General features: G+C 40.9%; 2 protein-coding genes across 5 annotated transcripts in view; one reads left to right on the top strand and one right to left on the bottom strand.

Annotated features, from left to right (window-relative positions):
* LOC118249137 (uncharacterized) overlaps positions 1 to 1,359 on the bottom strand; it is a 59,384-nt gene extending 58,025 nt beyond the window's left edge. Inside the window, exons 1-3 of one of the 3 annotated variants that reach the window (XM_035548832.2) lie at positions 1,146 to 1,359; positions 903 to 1,003; positions 534 to 603 (exon numbers count right to left, since the gene is read on the bottom strand). In XM_035548832.2, the coding sequence (XP_035404725.1) occupies positions 534 to 603; positions 903 to 1,003; positions 1,146 to 1,308 (334 nt within the window). In that variant the 5' untranslated portion in view covers positions 1,309 to 1,359. The remainder of the gene's footprint in view (positions 1 to 533; positions 604 to 902; positions 1,004 to 1,145) is intronic. The other 2 variants (XM_035548825.2, XM_050710307.1) reach the window with 2 other exon arrangements.
* An 8,323-nt stretch (positions 1,360 to 9,682) lies between these two features.
* Positions 9,683 to 15,498, top strand: FGG (fibrinogen gamma chain). Of its 2 annotated transcripts, XM_035548845.1 has the most exons (10): positions 9,683 to 9,843; positions 9,935 to 9,979; positions 10,423 to 10,606; positions 10,705 to 10,798; positions 11,759 to 11,889; positions 12,537 to 12,670; positions 12,785 to 12,969; positions 13,432 to 13,709; positions 14,108 to 14,274; positions 15,261 to 15,498. In XM_035548845.1, exons 1-10 carry the CDS (start codon positions 9,772 to 9,774, stop codon positions 15,273 to 15,275), a joined length of 1,305 nt encoding a protein of 434 aa, XP_035404738.1. In that variant the 5' UTR covers positions 9,683 to 9,771; the 3' UTR covers positions 15,276 to 15,498. The 2 variants fall into 2 exon arrangements, with proteins under 2 accessions (XP_035404738.1, XP_035404749.1); XM_035548856.2 differs by lacking the exon at positions 9,683 to 9,843 and having other exon boundaries at positions 10,428 to 10,606; positions 15,261 to 15,483.
* The last annotated feature ends 5,900 nt before the right edge of the window (positions 15,499 to 21,398 follow it).

Here is a 21,398-nt window from a genome sequence, read left to right on the forward strand (position 1 = left end):
TTTGAGACAAATCACTCAAGGCACCTGTGCTTTCCAAACAACTCCATTTTACCAGAAATATTCATCTCTATAAATTCCAAACTGTTAGCAAGGTATTGGGTGCTCCAAAGAATTCCCTTCTTCCTCCCAAGCTCAGCAACTTGTAAACGTATACTCATGTAAACAGAAACAATGCAAATTTTAGGAAAATAAACAAGATTCTAGAGCTGTTTAGGAATGCTGCCAAATTTTTAGATTGCATTAAAAGTGAGATTTAGATATTTTTAACTAAGAGTTACAAAGTGATCTTCCATTCAGAAATTAAAGATATAGTAACAATTATGCAGAGACATATATATGTTTATATATATATATATATATATATATATATTTCTAATTACAGGCAAACATTTGAAGTCATGATTTGACATTTGGGATTTTTTGCTAACTTTTCAAGCATTACACACATAAGACGGCAAAACACTGGGGTGAAAAGCACCCATCCAAAGAGCTGAAGGTCATTAACATACACACTCACGTGAAGGGCAGCATACCTTTCCTGTGAATGTCTTTTATATACGGAGCCATGGCAGTGGAGACGAAATCCGGAGTGTAACCCAAATCCTGAAAGAGTTAAAAGCCGTAGCTGTTTGTCATGAGTGAGTCAACCCAAACCCCTTTTATTGGCCAATAGACAAAACAGGGAAGAACAAGTTTTCAAAGCATTTAGTCAGTGCTACAGGAAGAGACTCCAAAATGCCTTTTATACAGCGGGACACTGAAAATACGCGTCCCTCAGATACAAACAGCAGCTCGTACGCAAGAAGAGCACAAAAGCAGGCGCCTGGTCTGTTTCAAGCAGCGGATTGGGGTGATTTAGGCTGGGAAAAGAGCTGGGGAGGCAGCTCAGGGCGGCTACTCACGGGGGACCGTGCTCTGGCGGCCGTCAGCAGCGACATGGTGATCTCGGAGAGGTAATCGAAGACGAGGAAATCCAGCTTCCCGCCGTACAGCAGCTGCGGCACTGCCGGGGCAGGGAGGAAGGCGCCGTTAGCTCCGCACGGAGGCCACCGGCCCGGGACGGCTGCGGCGCCGCGGCCCGGCGCCCTCCCGCCCGGCTCCCTCCCCGGCTCTCCCCGCCACCCCCGCGGGCAGCCGCCGCCTACCTGCGGCCGCCGTGTCGCCCCAGAAGCCCGAGGCGCAGCCGATGCGCACCGCGGCCCCCGCCGGGGGCTCGCAGCTGCCGCTGCGCCGCCTGCTCCATCGGGGCGGCCGGGCAGCCCGCAGCAGTCGCGGCCCGCGGAGCGCCAGCAGCGCGGCGCAGCTCATGGTGGTGGCGGCGGCGGGCAGGGCTCCGGGCACCGCCCGGCCGCCAGGCCCCGGCCCGCCCCGCGGCCCGCCCCGGCCCGAGGGGCCGGGCTGAGAGAAGCCGGCACCGGGCGGGACCCGGCAGCCGTGGGGGGCAGCCCTGAGGAAAGCAGGGGCAGGGTTGTGGTAGTGGCAGCGGAGAGTCAGACGGCCCCGTTAGGGGGTTTATGAAGCCCTCTCCCCACACACATTAGGGTTGTCACGGCCTCAAAGTTCCTGGTGCCCATGTATGGGTTAAAAAATAAGACTGTGTGTGTGAGTTCGTATCTCAGTCCTGACAGGAAGGCTGAATTTCTAGCCAGTGACCGTGGGGTAAATCTCACCAAGCCAGCAAATTCAAGGCACAGGGCCCTCAGAGGCTCCCTGCTTAGGGAGACCCCACGTCATTTCTCAGATACAGCAAGGACTGTGCCCAAATCCAAAAGTTTTGCATGCAAACCCGGTGTAATAACTGCTAGGCCTGTCCCGACACATATGTTTTGGTTCGAGGTGGTGTCGAGTCATCTCTCGCAAATGAAACACTAAGAAAATCTGGGGTCTTTGGAGGAACGCCAAAAAATGTGTAATGCGGTGAGACATTAACAATTCCAAGTATATAACGACTTAGGAGGTAGATTTTCTGATGGAAAAAGCCACGTTAAAAGTACTTAATTAAGTACTTTTGAAAACTGTTGATAAAGCATTCAGTTAGTCTAATTTCTAATTGCAATGAGAGATGATGCAGTTGAGATAGAAGATAATCATGCTGTGATCTTAGGATTTGGTTCTTTATTTAGGGAGGTGCTGTGTTTTCCCATTGCAAAAAGGCAGTAAAGTCACATACCACCTAGCACAAATATACACAGATACATTTTAAAAAAGACAAGATGATGAAACACAAACCAACTGTGAAACAACTGGGGTACAGTACAGGGGTGAGCAGTTAGTCTAGAAGATCTCCAAAGACTCCTTCATTTTTGTAATTCCTTACCTTAGTTATTAGGAAGCACCATCTTCTAATTTTCAAATTTCTCAGTGCCTAAAAGAATGATGAACAATTACTGTCCTAAATTATTAAACAGACAGAAACAAGGAGAGGCCACAGAGAAAGAAAAATTGGTTCCCTACACATAGAGAAGAACTAATTCTTGAGTATTAAAGTATTTAACTATTACATTGAAAACGTGAACTAGTAAACATCCACGTAATCACAACTGGAAAAAAAAAATCCCTTGTTACGTATCCATAGCTAACTCTAGAGAGCTTTCTCCTAATTATGCCAATGTATATTTATTGTAGCTCGTTAAGTGAAGAAATAAAAATACCAGCTTTACAGCAAGAACCAGAAAGACCACTCTGGTACAAAATGCACAGCCATCAATACAGCCGTAAAGCCAAGCACTCTCTGTAGCTATATTTTAGTGTCGTCCATGTGCATTTCAGTACGGAATACATTCAGTAAGATTCCCACATAATTCTAATGTAGCAAGATGTGGGGCTAACCCCTGGTAAGGTCACCCAAGGTTGCACCAGTCTCAGACCCTGCAGTGAAATTTAAATGCAATTTACCTTTGTTGAGACTCCGTAATCAACCAGGAGTGAACGTGCTGCAGTCCTTATTCACTTCTGTCCTTAAACATATGCAAAAAGGAATGCCAGTCACTGACAAACATAATAATTTATAGCCCAAGAATGTCAGTAAAACGGCAAAATCGGTTGGGCCAAGATTTCACGCTACAGAATCGGATTTCTGGACGGGGACAGGCTGACCCTGCTGACCGAAAGGGACCGAGCGCCCTGCGGCCGGTAGATGGCCGTGTCTGCCCACAAGCAGAGCCAGTCCCTGCCCCGAGGCCTCAGTGGGAGCTGTCTAGTCCAGCCAGCATCACACGTCCTGGGGGGCAAATGGGTGCATTTCTTCCCAGATAAACCTCTGTTCACATTTTTTTTGTTCGCACATTTTACCTGTGTTAACATACAAATATCCACACGCACATATATACATTGGTATAACACTCTTGGAATCTAAAAGGTACTTTATTCTTTCAATTTTGTTTCAGATATTATTTCTGGCATGGATTTTGACAGCAACTGGCTCAGTGATGGGCTGGATTGTGCTTTGCCAAAAGACATTTTAAGGCCCTTCCGAATGAATACAAGATTACCATTTCATCAAATTTGCATATGAATACTTGCACGTGTGCTTGAGAGAATTAATATGCAACATATACAAGATACTAAAACCCACCTGTCAATGGTTCTGTCAAAAATATGAGGAAAGGATTTAGGATTGTTTCCATTATTTGAAGTGGTGCATTGGAGAAATGAAGGCCACTGTTCTGTTCCTTTCCCCAGTGAACGTATTTTTTTACTCAGGTTAGATTCATTGGCTGTTTAAAAGGGTTGTTAAGGCTCCAACAAATCATCCATTTTGTTGATGAGAGTAATTTATACACTCCCTGGATTCTTTTCATTTGATTAGACATGATTTTCTTAAAATCAAGATAAAGTCCATGCGGGTGCAGGTTATGCAGGGTAGTATGAAACTACTTCACCCCACATTACCATCACATGGGGTGTCTTAGTTTTGTCATCCAGAAGCAGTTATATGGTGGCACGTTCCTCACATTGGGAACACAGTTGTATCCAGCTGTGGTGGCATGTGTAGTCCTGGAGACTGTTCTTCTGTATAATTAACACAGATGAACAAAACTGCATTTTATTGAGGTTTACTGCAGGTTACTGAGACTGTTGGCAGCTGATGATTCTGCAGAGTAATTGGCACCCTCTAGTTTCAACTGGGCTGTTGTTTATCTGTTTATTAACCCTCAATTGTGCTCCTGCAAACAGTCTGTACCCAGAAGAACATGCTTCAGTTCCACTGGTCTGCTACTCCTTGCCACAAAAACTCTTGGTTTTGTTTTGAAATTGACTCCTACTAGCTTATTTCACTATCCTCTGTTTCTCTCAAGAAAAAACAGTCTGAAAAATCACCCTGTGCCACTTATCATTCTGGGGACCCCAGTCTTAGCCCATCTAAATTACCCCTTTTCCCAACTGATGAGTCTCAGCTGACTCACTGTTCCCCATGCTGAACACCTGTGGCCATCCTTGCTGCCCTTCACTGAGCCTTCTCCAGCTTATATATATATATATATACATATATATACATATATATATATATATTTTCTGTAGGGACCACCACCAGCACAGTTTTCAAGGCACCAGTGAACCAGGTACACAGTGGGGTGCGATAACATTTTCTGTTTTGTTCTGAATTCCTTTCCTCACAATTCCAGTGGTTTATTTGGGGGTTGGTGCTAATAAGCACTGAAGCAATGTTTCCATAGAGTTACCTACCACATCCCAGTGGTCTCTATCATGAGCAGTAATGATCAGTTCAGAGCCCATTGTTTTGTACGTGAGTTTAGGATTGTTTTGATGAAAACAGAGAAAAATTATTTAGAGGACCCTTTCCATACAGACTTGGGAAACAATGTCCTGTCATGTTGACATTTTGGCCTTTGTGTGATTAAACAGATTTTGGAAAAAGTTTATTGCTCTTTGAGGACATCAGATGGCACTGTGGGGTTTGTAGTGGAGCTGCCAGTCAGTAACAAGCCTATGTGAAATACATACGTGGAGGTATTAGTAAAATGTTTCTACTTGTAGCCTGGATAGGTGTTGCAGGCTAACACCGATAGATGCCATAGCTCTGTTGCATGGTAAAAAGCCATGTCCATTGGCTCTACTGCTTAACGTACAGCTTTTAAGCATAATATGCATTTTGAATTCCTCTCATAAATTGTGGGAAGAGAGGGAAAATAACCTGGCTGTATTATTTATTTATTTATTTATTTGTGCTGGAGAAAGATAAAGGTTACAGAGTTAAAAATATAATAAAATAAATAAATAAATAAGGAATATCCTTATTTTCCTGATCAAATACAGGAAATGTATTTGACTGTATTGACAAATGTAGGTCAGTCTCAGATTCACAATTTCATTCAGTGGCACTAAATGCTTCCATTTAATTCTATTATGTTAGTGCCATTAATGTTTCAAATTTAGGCCTGTGTTTCCCTCCTTGTAAACAGATCTGTGCATCAGCATGGAGCACAGAGGATGTGTAAAGGAAATGTGAAATTAGTTCTACCATCATCCTGAAGTAATCCTGGAAGTCAGGGCAGACAATGCAGAGTACATTGTTCCAAAGCAAATCAGCTTTTTCTAGGATTTTTTTTGGCAGTCAGGCATCCTAAAAAATGAATAAAAAAAGTACAAGCAAAGTATTTCACAGGCCAATTTTTTATTGTGAAACATTACATTTCTTCTAATTTCTGTTAACACCATTGAAAAAAAGTTCCTCTCCAAAACAATACTATCAGAAGATACCAATAAATATTTCAGTGTATAGAGGAGGGTCTATTTAATTTATTGAAGTTCTGTCCTCTCAACTAATTACAAAATATTCAGCAAATATTTGAATTTATTACTTATCTTTTCCCCACAAATTAGTGGATGTCTTTGTTTAACAAATGGAGTTCACTGCTCTTGCCCTCAAGGTAAAGCATACATTGTAATCTCTCTTTTTCAGTTAGTCTAAAAGCCAACATTTTCTAAGCAAATCAACAATTGAAAATGATCTCTGTAAATCAGTACAGGGAGAGGATTTGCAATGTTGCACCTAATACCCTATTTAAGGCACAAGCTGCTCAAAGCTAAATAACGATGTTTAACTTGTCCCAGCTGATAGTTTGGGGTTTTTTAGTATGTTTGGTGGATTTTCAGTATGTTGAAGTATAACATTGTGTATATATGTACATTATGTATTGAAGTATAACATTGTGTTCTGGGACGCAGAAAAACCTCAAGAGTGACAGAGCAACTAATCGTGTAATCTGAACTACATTTTATGTTGCTATATTATGTATAAAAAGTGCTGGAAAAAGATGACCACAATAGCATAAGTCACATGCCAAATGACTTTTAACAAACATCATAGCAGTTTCCCTGCTTAGATTAAATAAATAAATAATATCCATCATTATTTAAGAATATATTCTAAAGTGAGGGAAATTATCTTTTCTGTATCCATGGTGTGCATCCAGCAAAATATCTTCTGAATTCTTTCCAAAACACTCCAAATGCAACCATAACTGACATGAAACACATGGATATTGTGTTTGACCTCACTCAGCTTTTAAAGAACCAGAACCCTGAAAGAACCAGAAACCCCATATTGGAACAGAAACAGCCTGAATCTGTGCTGGTTTCATAAGTGAAAAGAAATAAAAGCCTTTCCTACACAGAGCAACCGGTAACTAATATTTACTGACTAACCAATCCTCCAGCTATTTACTTCAGGAAGTGCGAGGAAGAATGACTGCTGCACATGGTGGACTGTTGAATTGGCAAAAATGTTGTCATTTGCATTTTGCCCAAGATTTAAATATTGAAAGAAAAAGTGAAAGATGACTTACACAACTTTTTTTTTTTTCATTTTCACTTTTCTATTTGTAAAGCAGTTGGTTTTATAGCATATGAGAAGCATAGCTTTAGTAGTAGGTAGCTTTTTGATCACCTCAATTTCTCAGCCTCATTATCACTCCTAGCAAAGGAGATTGTGCCCACTAATCTTCAGAGTTTATTGGTAGTAGTACAAGCAGGGTAGCGCATATTGGTAGTAGGTTGTAGGTTTCATATTTACTTTTGGGGGTTTTCAACACTTCCAAAAAATATATTTTTTTACATTTAAGCTTCCATTAAAACAACAACAACAAAAAGATGGAAATGCTAAAATAAATCACTGGAGCATTTCTGAAATTGTATAGATTGATATTTCAAGTTAGACTCTTAAAGTACATGAGTAGGAGTCATAAATTTGGAAAACTGCTGTTTTTCTAAGATGGTCATAAGAATAATCTGATATTCAAGGACTAATTTACAAATACAAGAATATTCTGATTGATATTCCTGAGGGAAAATATACTGTGAATAACGGGAAGGTGTTGGATACTCTCCATGTGGCTGTTTGACAAAAATACTAATCAACTAATTGAATTGAACAAGACTCTTTTAAATAAATGATTCACTTTTACTATCTGCTTAAAAAAATAAATTGCAAGAAAAAAAGTAAACTGAATTTGAGAACTCCTTTTTCTGCCCATGCTAACATTAATCATTCCTCATTTGTTAGCAAATCAGCAAATAAGTTTACTGGAAAGAAAAAAAACTGGCCAGAAAATCAACATGGCTAACTTATGTTGGGCACGTCGCTGGGTAAAACAAGGTCTCTAACACGTTTGTTTTGTAAAAGGGTCAGCTATTTTGCAGCCAGGACCAACCAAGAGAAAATGGTATGAAAAGGAGGAAAACTATTACATTGCCATTTCACTAAGAACACATACTGGTTTTGACCTAATGAAAAGTGGGAATAAGTTATTTTAAAACAATGCAACGTGAAACCATAGAACTAAAGAGAAGGAAGCAAAGAGATGAAAGGACTAATTATTCAAGGCTACACCATGACCGTGTAATCAGTAAAACAAACAAAGACGTTGTCAGGTTTAAATAGTTATATCTTCTGCTAAGAAGCAAAAGAGTTTAGAACCAGAAATACAACTAGGCAGCTCTTATAAATGCAGTATAGAGATATTTGGTAATCATTAAAGAAATGTTACAAATTGATTCCTTCATGAATGTAAATCTATGTGGTGAAAATTCAGTTTTCCCATTCCTAGCGCTTTTGCAGTCATAACGATCCTTTTTTTTTCCAAACCCAACTAGCCAGTTACCTGGAGCAGTAAAACTCTGTTTTGTTTTTGTTATCTGAGATATGGGTGACTTTAGCAAAAATTATCATATTATACACTGAAATTATTTCATTACAGCTATTGTCATGTGTTAATTCTTGAAAGTTAGGATTTTTTTTTCTCAGAATGAACAAATACAGTTCAGTGCCAATGTTGACTGTTATCATCTTTTCTGAGTCCTGAAATTTTTGCCTAGAGATGCAAGACAAATTTTTGCATGTTCTGTTACCAAATATTCTTCCGAAAGAGTTTCCAATATATATGTACTACTATTAGTAACAAAAGGGAAGGGCATGTTCTTTGCTCTGTTAAAGGACAAGGGCTACCTGGATTGTGTTATGTGGTTCACGTATTGTGTCACAAACATTATGTGCCCATCTGCCCTCGAGAGTACATCTGTGATTGAGCCTGACCCAGTTATTGGAGGAAGTTCATACCAGGAACATACTCGTGCTATACGAAATATATATAGGAAAGGAGCCCTGATTGTGCACAGCCACTGAAATTGAACTTCCAGGATCCTCTGAATCCCGTGTCATTCTCACACCAACAAATGCAGCAAAGCAAGCTTGAGCAATGTGCAAGCTGTAATGGCAAGGAGAGTCACTGGTAGTTTCCTGAGCCCACGTTAACAGCACTAATAAAGAGATAATAGAAAACATAAGAGCAGTTGACTTTTATCCATTTTTATTTACTCCATTTTCACTATTTAGGAAACAGAACTAGCCACGTAAAAGGTGGAGTCTTGTCCTGAAAATGTATTGAATGAGGCAGAGTACAAACACAATCTCAGAGCTGGTCTCTGTCCCTGGAGAGATAGCACTTTTATCTAGAAGGAGCATGTTTCTGCAAACACTTGTTCCAGACTTGTTGCAATAGGAAAGAAAACATTTCTTATCCCAGGATACTGGTAGCACTAATACCCCAGCAAGGCAGCTTTGATCAAAGTCATTCAAACAAACTCCCTGAAATGAAGGATAGAGAAGATTCATGCTTCCATTGCCTGTGAGAAATATCACTGGCATCTTCTGCAGCTATGCTACTGCTCAATGTGGCTTTATACCTGCCTCGGTTTTATCATCTGCCAAGTAGGGGGAATGATGTTGAGCCCTTTTTGCAAAGCATGTTCAACTCTGCATAGGGAAAGTACTACATACGCACAAAATATTCTTAGTATTATTTCACCTTAGGCTATGGGTAGGTGTTGCACACAGTTCACGTAGTTACTGTGGCTTTTCCCTATGCTACCTGAGTGACACTTCTGCCAGTCCCCATCCCAAAGCCACGTGTGAATCTGCTTACACTTGTGTTACTAGAAGTAGCTTCTCCAGTCCTTGTTTCACCTTTCTGCCTCCTTTAAGACCTGGCTGGAACAAAGATAAAGTGGACAAGTAGGAAGCAAGTTCTGCAAACGGGAGGAGTACGAGATGAGTGCAAATTCTGGGAATCCACCTCAAACCACTACCCCACCTCTTCCCGCTACCTCACGGAGCCCGCCCCCAGCTCCAGCCTGCTCCCTTAAACCGCTGCGGCTGGGTGCTGAGCCAAAACTGGCTGCTGATAAAGGTGCTGCTACCTCGGGCACCGGGCTGAACGCTTTCGGCTGGCAGTGCACGGTGGGGCAGGCACGATGGGGCTGAAGCCAGGCAGATGGGCACCACTGGGGTGTCTCCTCTCCTTGCTCTTCTTTACCAGCCTGGCGGTAAGTGGAGAGGCAGTGTTAGAAAATGTGTCAGCGCTGAAAATGGTGCTGGAGAAAATTCACTGAAAATGATCTTGTTTCTTCTCTTCAGTACCTTCCCACCAGAGAAAACTGCTGCATATTAGATGAACGATTTGTAAGTACATGAACAATTTCCTTTTTTATTAAGAGTCTAAACAAAGCCTTCCTACACTGATTATTAACTGCCATTATCTTTTGTAGCTTCATTAGATCCTCATTTTTATTTTCAATACTTATTAAACTCGCTGTGCTTAAACCCGTTGTTGATTAGTAGCTATAAACATATGTTGAAAAAGGCAGCTGCGCTGCTGATAAAAGCATTTTAGAAGACACTATAAGTAACAGCATGCACTGTTTTCTTGCTAAGTGTGCACGTATACACAGTGTGAAACTAAACTGTCTCCATGAATTTAAACACCACAGACAGTGGCAAATGCCTACCCCTTTTTTACCCACCGTCATTCGTACAAACCGTGACTTAGAGCTCTCCTGCCCAAATATTCTGCTGTCCTTTTTTTGCTCCTGAAACATTATAATTTATTATTCTTTCCTCTTTAGGGTAGCTACTGCCCAACAACCTGTGGCATTGCAGATTTCTTTAACAAATATCGTCTCACTACGGATAACGAACTGCTGGAAATTGAGAGAATTTTGCAGCAAGTTACTAACTCCACAGGAAAAGTAGATTATTTGATTCAACACATCAAAACCCTCTATCCTCCAGATAAGCAGCCACAACAACGTGAGAATATAAAAATAACTACACAATTGAAAAATATTATGTCACTTGTTTTTCTAATTTGCCTAACTGCAATTATTTTATCCATTTGTCTGTTTTAGAGTCAGTTGAAGGTTTGACTCAGAAGTCCAAGAAAATAATTGAAGAAATTATCAGATATGAAAACACTATTTTGTCTCATGAAAGTACTATACAGTAGGTATCTCCCACCTTTTATATCACTTGACAGTCCAAATAATTTTCTTTCTCTACTTTTATCAACTGCAATTAAGGCTTCTTCAGAAAGGGTTTTTGTGCTTATGTGCACCACTATGCCCACACTGTCATTACTAGCTCCCTAGCAAGATACATTAGGATCATAAGGGTATGATAGTACTTTCTTTGCTCATCTGCGTAATCTATTAATTGTGCAAGAAGTGCAAGATAAGAATGTCATGAAGCCTGGCAATGTTTTTATGTTTCTTTTGCTCTGCCAACTATTTCTAACTTTTTTTTTTCATTGGCTTGGGAGAATTTATTAATATGAGTTTGCTTTGTAATGCAGAGTGTATGGAATATTTGTACAGTCATTCACTCTGGCTAGTTTTTCTGCATATATCCTAGAATATCAGCTCAGTTCCACAGACATAAATCACAAGTAATTATAAAATCAATGGTAGTCTTTTGTAAGCCGATGTTGAAAATATAAATGAAAACACCATTAACTTGGCTAAAAATTGAGGATATGTTTTTTGACCTGAATGTAGCAAAATCTCTGCACCTATAATATTATATCAAATATGGCTTAGGCACACTGACTATTGCAGCAGTTTATTTACATAATTTATGTTTTACAAATGTGCCCACAATTAAGGAAGAATAATTTATCATTTACTAATGAGAAAAAAGAAAAACTTTCCATAGCATTACAGTCATGCATGAATTGCTGATTTGAGTTTTGCTGATTAGAGGCAAGTCAAGTTTTGCATAAGATTAAGTTTATGGTTTCCCATTTTGGCTAGTTTCCCAACTTTAAATATCAGTGCTAAGAGAGTCTTCCCCTTTTGCAGGGATGTATGTTGCAGCATACTACATCAGTCAGGCATGTGTGCAGACAAATGTGTATTACTGTCAATAAGAAACACCTGAAGCAACGAGGCATTTTTATGTTTCCAGACAGTTGACAGACGTACATATAACGAACACCAACAGGATCGTGCAACTGAAACAGAAGATCGCTCAGCTTGAGTCAAGCTGTCAGGAACCATGCAGAGATACTGCTGAAATACAGGAGACGACTGGAAGAGGTGCACAAAATGCTTCTTGTATGGTGGAGGGTTAATTCAGTTGCGTGTATTGCCAGTTGGCATCACAGCAATGAAGTACATGTAGTCTTAAGGGACATAGATTTTTACAAAGATATGTAAGATTGCAAGTTCTGAAGTCAGTTTTTGGAACAATTTAAGTACTGGGTAGATGATCTGCAAGAAGGACATTCAAATGGAACAGAGGTCTCACTTGCCCCTTTGGCCTTTTTGACCAAAATATGATTATCCCAAAACGTATGTCATCAGTGACAGAAGGAGAGTTACTGTGGACAGAGTGCAAACAGAAGATAACTCATTATGACATTTCTACTGAGTCATATGAAAAAATTTAGCTCCAGAAGTGCTGTTTTTGTTGTTGTAGAAACTAATGCAATGACTATATTTTACATTTAAGTTGCTTAAACTCCATGGAAGACCAAAGTCGTTCTCGTCTTATACAAGTCCTGTGACCTTCAGTGAGTTTTTTATGGCAGTGACATTAAAGCATGTAGACTAAATAGTGAACTTTGCAACAGTATTTAGATGAATTGTATTTTTTGCACTAAGAAAGTTGCAACATCAAATAAATGTGAGGATAGAACTGCAGCTAGATTAATAACAATCCTTTTAATATATGTTTATTTCAGATTGTCAAGATATTGCAAATAAAGGTGCCAGAAGAAGTGGTCTTTACTTCATCAAGCCTCAAAATGCTAAGCAATCATTCCTAGTCTACTGTGAGATTGACTCATATGGCAATGGCTGGACAGTATTACAGAGGGTATGCCACTTGTGTATTATTACCATAAGCAAGCTTACTGCATCAGCACTGTTTTTATTTGCTTACATAAAATATATCACATTTTGGTTGATTTTTTTAAATATATTTTTCCAGAGATTGGATGGAAGTGAGGATTTCAAAAGAAATTGGGTTCAGTACAAGGAAGGATTTGGACATCTGTCTCCAGATGACACCACTGAGTTCTGGCTGGGCAACGAAAAGATTCATTTAATAACTACACAGTCCACTCTGCCATACACCCTGCGAATAGACCTGGAGGACTGGACTGGCAAAAAAAGGTATTTTCTCATGAAGCTTCTGAAAATGACAGCTTAAAGCTTACTGCTCCCACTGTTGTGTCGGTTTGTACATACTTTTGAAAAAATTATGGTGCTGTTAGGTCTACTAACATGCACAGGACACTGTATGGGCTCCTGAACTCACAAGTGTGATGCCAGCCCGTACGTGTGTCTGCCTGAAGGCCGCACACAAGCAGCCCTAGTTGATTTGGCAGAATAGATCTGTTTTTTCCTCCGTCTGAGAGCTTCTTTATGACCACAGTATGCCTAAGCAGTAGGGGATACATATAGGGATACATATATGTGTGTATATGTGTAATGTAGGTCTTCTATACATCACTGAAGACTAGGAGTCAGAAAACGCATCTAATGCTGGAGCATAAAAGTTGTTTCTGTATTTTTCATTTGAGCACATACTGGGAATGCAGCATGCTTACATTCACCATTATCCTCTGTTAACAGCACTGCTGACTATGCTGTATTCAAAGTGGGAACTGAACAAGACAAGTACAGATTGACCTATGCATACTTTATTGGTGGTGAAGCTGGAGATGCCTTTGATGGCTTTGATTTTGGAGATGATCCAAGTGACAAATCCTATACCTTCCATAATGGCATGCGATTCAGTACCTATGATAATGACAATGATAACTTTGAGGGCAACTGTGCTGAGCAAGATGGATCTGGATGGTGGATGAACAGATGTCATGCTGGCCACCTGAATGGCAAATATTATATAGGTAAAATATCTTCTAAATACCTACTTTCAGATATCTTCTAAATACCTACTTTCATGTGGAAAAAAGTAACCAAAGACAATACATTTCAATGACAAAAAAAAAAAAAGGTCACTTTCATTGAGTATATTTTGCCATCTGTTTTTTCCAAATTATACATAGCCCATTTTTTTCAATTATTGTTAATATTAACACCAGCAGTAGAAACTTCTGGCAGCTCTCCAGCCCAAAGTGGAAGTATCAGTCCTAAGAGAAGTAAACTGGGGGACAGGGGCAGTGAATGCATACTGTTAGTATGCCTAGGGATGTTGTAGAATTGTTAGTACCACAAATATGTATGGGATGGGCACATTAATTATTTTAGAAACAACTAAATATTTTGTGCCAACTGATATTTTTAGATGGCGTGTACACATCTCAAGATTCTGATCCAGCTGGATATGACAATGGCATTATCTGGGCAACCTGGCGTGACCGGTGGTACTCCATGAAGAAAACTGCAATGAAAATCATCCCATTCAACAGACTCTCAATAGATGGACAGCAACACTCAGGCGGCACCAAGCAGGTTCGACCTCAGGAGAGAGGAGATGTTTAAAATGAAAACAGAACACAGTTATCATTTCAAGTACAGAGCACGGACAGCTGAAGTGTTAAGCCCTCTGCATCTTAGGGGCATCAGCTTTGTTTACCATTTTGTCACTGAAATATTTGTGTTTTGATTTTAGTATACCTTCTACTTTAATCTTTCTTTTAACAGATAGATAAGTGATTGGTCTCATGATCAGAAATAATTCCTTGCCACCATTTACTTTGAAGGCTACGTTTTTAATTTCCAGCTAGTGTCATAGAATCATTACAGTTGGAAAAGGCCTTCAAGATCATCTAGTCCACCTACCAGCAATATCACCCACTAAACCATGTCCCTACGTACCATGTCCAACCTTTCCTTAAACACCCCCAGGGACAGTGACTCCACCACCTCCCCGGGAAACCCATTCCAATGCCTAGCTACTCTTTCTGAGAAGAATTTTTTTCTAATTTCCAACCTGAACCTCCCCAGAGCAACTTGAATGCATTCCCTCTTGTCCTGTCTCTAGTTATCTGTGAGAAGAGGCCGACCCCCAGCTTCCCACACCTTCCTTTCAGGTAGTTGTAGAGAGCAACGAGGTCTGCCCTGAGCCTCCTCTCCTCCAGACTAAACAACCCCAGTTCCCTCAGCCACTCCTCACAGGACTTGTGTTCCAGGCTCTTCACCAGCTTTGTAACCCTTCTCTGGACATGCTCCAGAGCCTTGATGTTCTTCTTGTAGTGAGGGGCCCAAAGCTGAACACAGGACTCAAGGTGCGGCCTCACCAGAGCTGAGTACAGGGGAATGATCACCTCCCTGGTCCTGCTGTCTACACTATTCCTGATACAAGCCAGGATGCCATTGGCCTTCTTGGCCACCTGGGCACACTGCTGGCTCATGTTGCACTGTCAACATGCCATTGTAGCCTTATGTACTTCTTTCTTAGAAGAACATTAAAATGCTGTCTTTTTTTTCTGTTGTAGGTTGGAGACGCATAAAGGGACAATTTAGCAAAGACTGATATGGACAGGGAAAATAAATCTTTCATCTGTGAGACACTGAACTTATCTCACCTTCCACAGTTTGGAAGTCAACTTTGTAAAAAGCTGTTGGCTGTAAAATGCTCAAACGTTTTCCTTGAGCAGTGCTTACTTCTTATGTGGTTATTTTTTCTGTACAAATTCTCAATAAATTTTTGATTACTACAAAAATGCTGAGCTTACTATTTGTGCTCTACTGTTGGCCAAACAAAACAAAGTAAACACTATAATGTTTGGAAGGTTACTCTGATCAAATCTGTTTGGTTCAGTCATTCCTGAATTGCACACCAGAAATTTCTGCTGTTTGCTTAGAAGTGTGTGTTGGAGCTATTTCTTCATAAAATGTGGTTTGTTTCCAAGAGTCTTCATTTTGTTTTCTGATGAAATTGTTGATTTGTGACACAGATCAAAGTACACAGCAAATTGAAAGGGACCTAGTTTGCTGCTAAAGGCCATGTAACTGAACCTACCACAAAGTAATGAATACATTTTCAACCAGGATGTGTTCGGACGTATACTAGCAATAATAAAGATATTTTATTCCAGAACATACATATTAACAAGTTTCCCAAATATTATTCAGAATAGAAGTTTGGTTTTCTATATAGCACACACTACCACACTGTACAATGATTATTCCTGAATGTCATTGTAAAACTATTGTTCCTGAATACCATATTCATAAGCATTTTAAATGATTCTAATGTATATAGCATGATTTTCAGACCAAAGATGTTAAAAACTGCAGTAGAAAATAATTACATTTTAGTTGCATTTGCTTTTCCTAGATACAGTAATAATTTTCCAGCAATCCACACTACCAATCCAACAGCACAGATCAAGAACAGCAAAGACTTGGTTGGAGATGCTGTCTGAATGTACTCATTCAGAATATTTGATGAGTATTTCTGGGTAAGGGATTCATTATCAAATCAGATTAGGTTTGTGGATAAATTGCTCAACAAAAAATATATTCAGGCTAGAATAGAAATATAGATACATATCAGGTTGATATATGAAGAAATGCTTCCTGGTCTTTCCTTTTAGCTACCATTGAGCAGCCAGAAGTTCACCCGATATTTCTGAATAGCACATTCAAATAGTTTATTTTAAAGACAGAGAAGTGTAAGAGGAAGGCAGGTTTTTCAGGAGTAGGTCAGAAGAAGCCATTGCTAGCATAGTGTCAACATGGGGTTAACAGCTCTTTGGGATGAGAGACCACCCCTCCTCACCACTGAACTAGTACATTTGCATGGCTCTGTTGCATCCATGCAACCAGCTGTGCTTTGCAGCTCAGCTTCAGTCTTGACACACAATTCCTCACCAAGCAAAGCAGTTTTCCTGAATGTTTTGTGCAGTGAGGCCTCTCCCGTGGTTCCTCATGTGGTACATGCAGAGAGACCTGTGGGATGGATGCAAGCTGGGAGCTGACCAGCCCAGCCTGATCCTGGTTTGACAAACAGCCTCTTGAGTGGCATTGGCCAAGTCACTTTCACTTTCTGTTTTCAGTTTATCCCACGTATGGGGTAAGGGTTGTTAAACAATCTTAAAGCCCCACCTATGACATCTGTAGCCACATTCCTCTAGGTCTGAACTGTGGTTTACCCCTCCCAATCTAGCTTTTTGGTTGCAATGACTTATTTGATGAGAATCTGCTGTAACTGCACACAATTCATTGCTGTAAGTTGGCATTTTATGGGTTGCTCACATGAGCTAAGATTGGCTCATTCTACCAGTTGATTTGTTAATTGGTGTCCTAAAGTCTCAAGAATAATTTTGAACCTCTATGGAGAGGACCATCTGCTCGCTCCAGAAGTCTGTCAGGTCACAGCTGTTGAATCCAAGAAGCCTAATGATTCACTGAAGTCCTCTGACAGTGCTCAAAAGGGAGTCTGCCAGATCCCAAGCTGCAGCTATACCCCATGGGCTCTGAAAGAAGACTGGCAAGATTCATGCCTTTTGGGGATCCTTCCTATTGTTTCCAACCATCTAGCTATCAGAAAGGGGCCTGAACAGATCTATCTTTTCTAACTCTTAGAAAGAGAATAATACTCTCAAGTTGTGTTTTGGTGTTTGTTGGTGGGTTTTTTGTTTGTTTGTTTTTGTTTTGTTTTGTTTTGTTTGTTTTGTTTTGTTTTTCGAGTAAATACATTGTATTTTGACTTAATGACCCCATTTTGTATTCTAAAAGATCTTATTTCTCCTTTCTAAATCAGTCTATAATTGCACACGGCCTTCAGAGCATAGACAGTATAATATAGTGTAATCCTTTATATTTAGGCTAACCTATCCTCCTCTGAGTTTGTAACAGTTCATAATAGGGTTTGAGTGCTACACTGTTTGCCTTCCTTTGATCCCTGTGATCAATCCAAAGGAAAAAATAAAATAGGAAGGGGTAGAGGTGTAGTGAGGCAAATAAGGTGGACAGACTGAAGGACTTTGGTAAAGAAACTAGGACTGAGAGGCCAGAGAGAAGGTACTAGCATTGGCTGTCCGGCCAGTAGGAGCCGGGAGGAAGACAGACTGGAGGAAGAGGGTGGTGCAAATTCAGAAACACGAACACTGACTTGCGAGCTGAAGTGAAGCTGAGGCCCCAGCAATGTTGACTTGGGGGAAACATGGGACCAGACGCAGGGACTGGCTAGTAACAAATCCAAGAGAGATGAATAGGCTGAGGAACATGTGAAGAGCAAGTGGAGCTCAGAGCTGGGGCTGGAGGGAAACTGTATCTAAGACAAAATTTCCAGAGGAGGGACAGGAACAAGTGGATAAGAGGAGGATAAGGCACCTCCTGGCAACTTGTGGTGGGGATTGGTGATAAAACAGGAGACAGAGGCAATGATGGGGAAACAAGAGCTGGTAGACACTAAGTTGAACATGAGTCAGTGATGTGTCCTTGCCACTAAGAAGGCTAACAATATTCTTGACTGCATTAGGCAAAGTATTGCCGGCAGGTCAAGGGACGTGATCTTTTCCCTCTACTCAGCATTGGCGAGGCTGCACCTGGAGTGCTGTGTCCAGTGCTGGGCCCCCAGTACAAGAGAGACTTGGACATACTGGAAAGAGTCCAACAGAGGGCTACTGAGATGATCAAGGGACTGGAGCACCTCTCCTGTGAGGAGAGGCTGAGAGAATTAGGACTGTTCAGCCTGGAGAAAAGGAGGCTCAGGGGAAGTCTTGTCAATGTCTATAAATACCTGAAGAGAGGGTGCAAAAAAGACAGAGCCAGGCTCTTTTCAGTGGCACCAGTGCCAGGACAAGAGGCAGTGGGCACAAACTTCTTTCCTGTACAGGTGATGGAGCACTGGCACAGACTGCCCAGAGACGTGGTGGAGTCTCCTCATTGGAGATCTCCAAAAGCCACCTGGACGTGGTCCTGGGCACCCTGCTCTGGGTGGCCCTGCTGGAGCAGGGGTTGGACCAGGTGGACCCAGAGGTCCCTGCCAACCTCAGCCATGCTGTGATTCTCTGATTCAGAGCTGGCTCACAGCCAGGGCACACAAAGCAGAACTAAATCCCAGACTCCCCAACTATTGTCGTGGCAGCCTGCCAAGAGCAGGGCAGCCGAATCACTAAACTGCACTTCTGTCCTTTGATCATGAATTAAAGTTAAATCCAAAGTTTATTTAGCTCTTAGCCTTTAGCCTTCTCAAACAAACAGACAGAGAAGTGACTGGATGATTGCAACAGGAAAGCAAAGGTACAGGCTGAAGGTCAGGCCCAGATTCAGCCCTCAACAGGAAAGCCTGAGGAACTCCTCCTTTTCCCCAGCTTCACATATGAAGCAGGAAAGCCCTCTTAGCTTACCTAATGTTTATGATCAGTTATCAGCTTTTTTTTTTTTCTTTTTTTTTTTTTTTCCCCCAGCCCCTCTAGCCTTGTTGGCTGGGTTTTACTTGAACCAGAGCTTAAGTTTTTTTGTGTTTGAAGGTGACCAGAGAACTGCACCCTCCATCGGGGTCAGAGGAAAGCTGGCTCATACTACTGCAATGTCCAGTCTTACACTGGTAGTGTATGTGCATCACACCATTAGCAAATTTTCTTACCCTCTGTTACTATGGTTGAAAAGGCAGAAATCCTTCTACTTGATGTGCTCACATTGCAAGAACCTGGACATGAAGAGAATGGTATGCATTTCCTGTTTCTTCAACACATTTTGTTTTTAAGGCCTATTAAATTACAAAAATAATGTTCAGAGAGTATTGAAGATCACAAAATCAAGCTCTTGCAAGTTAGGAAAAACCAGAACTAATGTGACACATCATTACGCTTACATATTCATTATGATACAGTCCTAAAGATATTATCACCCAGTATTTTTTTGTGTTTGTTTTGTTTTGTTTTGTTTTTCCCATTACATTATTTGCCTAATTAGTGCTGAGCATGGGAACTGGTTGCAAGAAGAATGAAGAACAATTTGTTTGTTGTTGAGGTTGTAATAAATGTACTGAGCAAGACCAGACTGGGTACAGTCATCTCTTACAGCCGATACTCTGCAAAATTAGGTACTATTCCTGACCGCTTCATCTCATTCCCATGGCACCACAGGCAAGTCACTCAGGGATCTTAGAGCTGGCTGCTGGATGTTCCTCCAGAGCCCCAGTGCTAAGCGGAGAGCTGCAGCTGAGGTCAGAGGGGTCTGCACATACAGTGTATTCTGAAAACTCAGTGTATCAAAAAAGATCCCCAAACCTAAGAACTACTTTTGGACTTAACCTTCTCACCTGGCTTCTGCAGCTGTGAAATGGAGAATGTGGTGCCCCACAAATGAGTGTTGGTAAATCACTGGGATAGTTGAGTGATGAGCACCATAGAAAAATCCTTGAGGTTTAAGTCTTCAGAAAAGAACATACAGCTTTGGGCAGCACTGTACACACTAAACATGATCAGGAGAAGGGAGAATCACAGGTGATCCAGCAGTACAGCCAAGTACACGTTTGTACACACAAGGAGGGCATGTGGAGGTGTATATGCAATTCTTGTGTTCCTGAGCATGGAGGGCGTCAAGCCATGGTCTTTGAGCAGAGTTTGGTGTCTATCAAGTATGCTAAATTAGAGCTCGTTAGCTTGAGTGGGGGACTATCTGTGGACCCAAGTATATTTTGCATGTAGCTCATTTTACTCTGTTCTTTGAAATAACTTATCGTAATGCTACAAGTCTTTTTGTTATCATGATCTTTCCCTCCCTCAAGCATGTTACTGTTTTCTGAGCTTTTTGTAATTCCTTAAGATTCTTATAATTCTTTCACAGTACTGTTACACCAGAGTGAACACAACTGTGTAGGACTTGGAGTGGGGAGGAGTCATCAGTCTTGCCATTGCTGAATTTAGCAATGGAGAATTTATGTAAGTATATTATGTGCTTTGAGTTCAGGAGCTGCCTTATGGACATTTATCAACCAAACAACACAGTCATGGGTGGCTGATCTTCAATCTGAGCAAAGGTACCATGGGGTCTGTCTGGACTTCTGTGGCTGAAGTTAGTTGGGTTGTTCTGTTTCTGAAATTAGAAGGTGTTTCTTGCATCGTAGCATTACTGGCACTGCGTGGGATTCAACAGAAGTCTTTACAAAACAGCCTGCAGGGAATTGAAATAAACAAACAGTCTTGTTTCAGGTTATGCATGCACAGGTAAGATTAAGTCTTAAATGTAATAGAACCCCTTTGTCATTTGCAAAGCCAGATTCTGGTGGTATAGGTGTAAATCAGTGGCATAAACCAATGTAGCATCATCTTATTGAACTGTTCTGTTTCCTGCTACCTGAGAATATGACTCAGTATACGATCTATTTAAGTTTAAGAGGGTTTTCCTGGGTAAGGGAAACGTGCAACGCAAAGCCAGAAGTAGGAGAAAACAAAGGGTCCATTTCAACTTCAATGAACTTTACATGGAGAGCAACAAAGACTTCTGAAGACAGAACAAGAGGAAAAGCAGAGGAAAGGAGGATAAGAGAAAACTAAAGAGGCTGTTCCAATGGATCCAAAGCTACAATCAGCTATTTTTAGTTAAAAATGTACAGTGTCAAAATCAGGCTTAAACATGCCTCTGTGGTGCAGAGTATGATAAGCAGCCTGTAGTTG

This window comes from Cygnus atratus, chromosome 4 (genome assembly GCF_013377495.2).
Source record: "Cygnus atratus isolate AKBS03 ecotype Queensland, Australia chromosome 4, CAtr_DNAZoo_HiC_assembly, whole genome shotgun sequence".
In the NCBI taxonomy this organism is placed as follows: Eukaryota; Metazoa; Chordata; class Aves; order Anseriformes; family Anatidae; genus Cygnus; species Cygnus atratus.

What these genes read in the sequence shown, in the direction of transcription:
- FGG (XM_035548845.1), top strand. Translation starts at nt 9,772, where the DNA reads ATGGGGCTGAAGCCAGGCAGATGGGCACCACTGGGGTGTCTCCTCTCC. An exon ending in GCTGGACAGTATTACAGAGG is followed by an intron (nt 12,671 to 12,784) that starts GTATGCCACTTG and finishes ATATTTTTCCAG; the next exon opens with AGATTGGATGGAAGTGAGGA. An exon ending in GACTGGACTGGCAAAAAAAG is followed by an intron (nt 12,970 to 13,431) that starts GTATTTTCTCAT and finishes CTCTGTTAACAG; the next exon opens with CACTGCTGACTATGCTGTAT.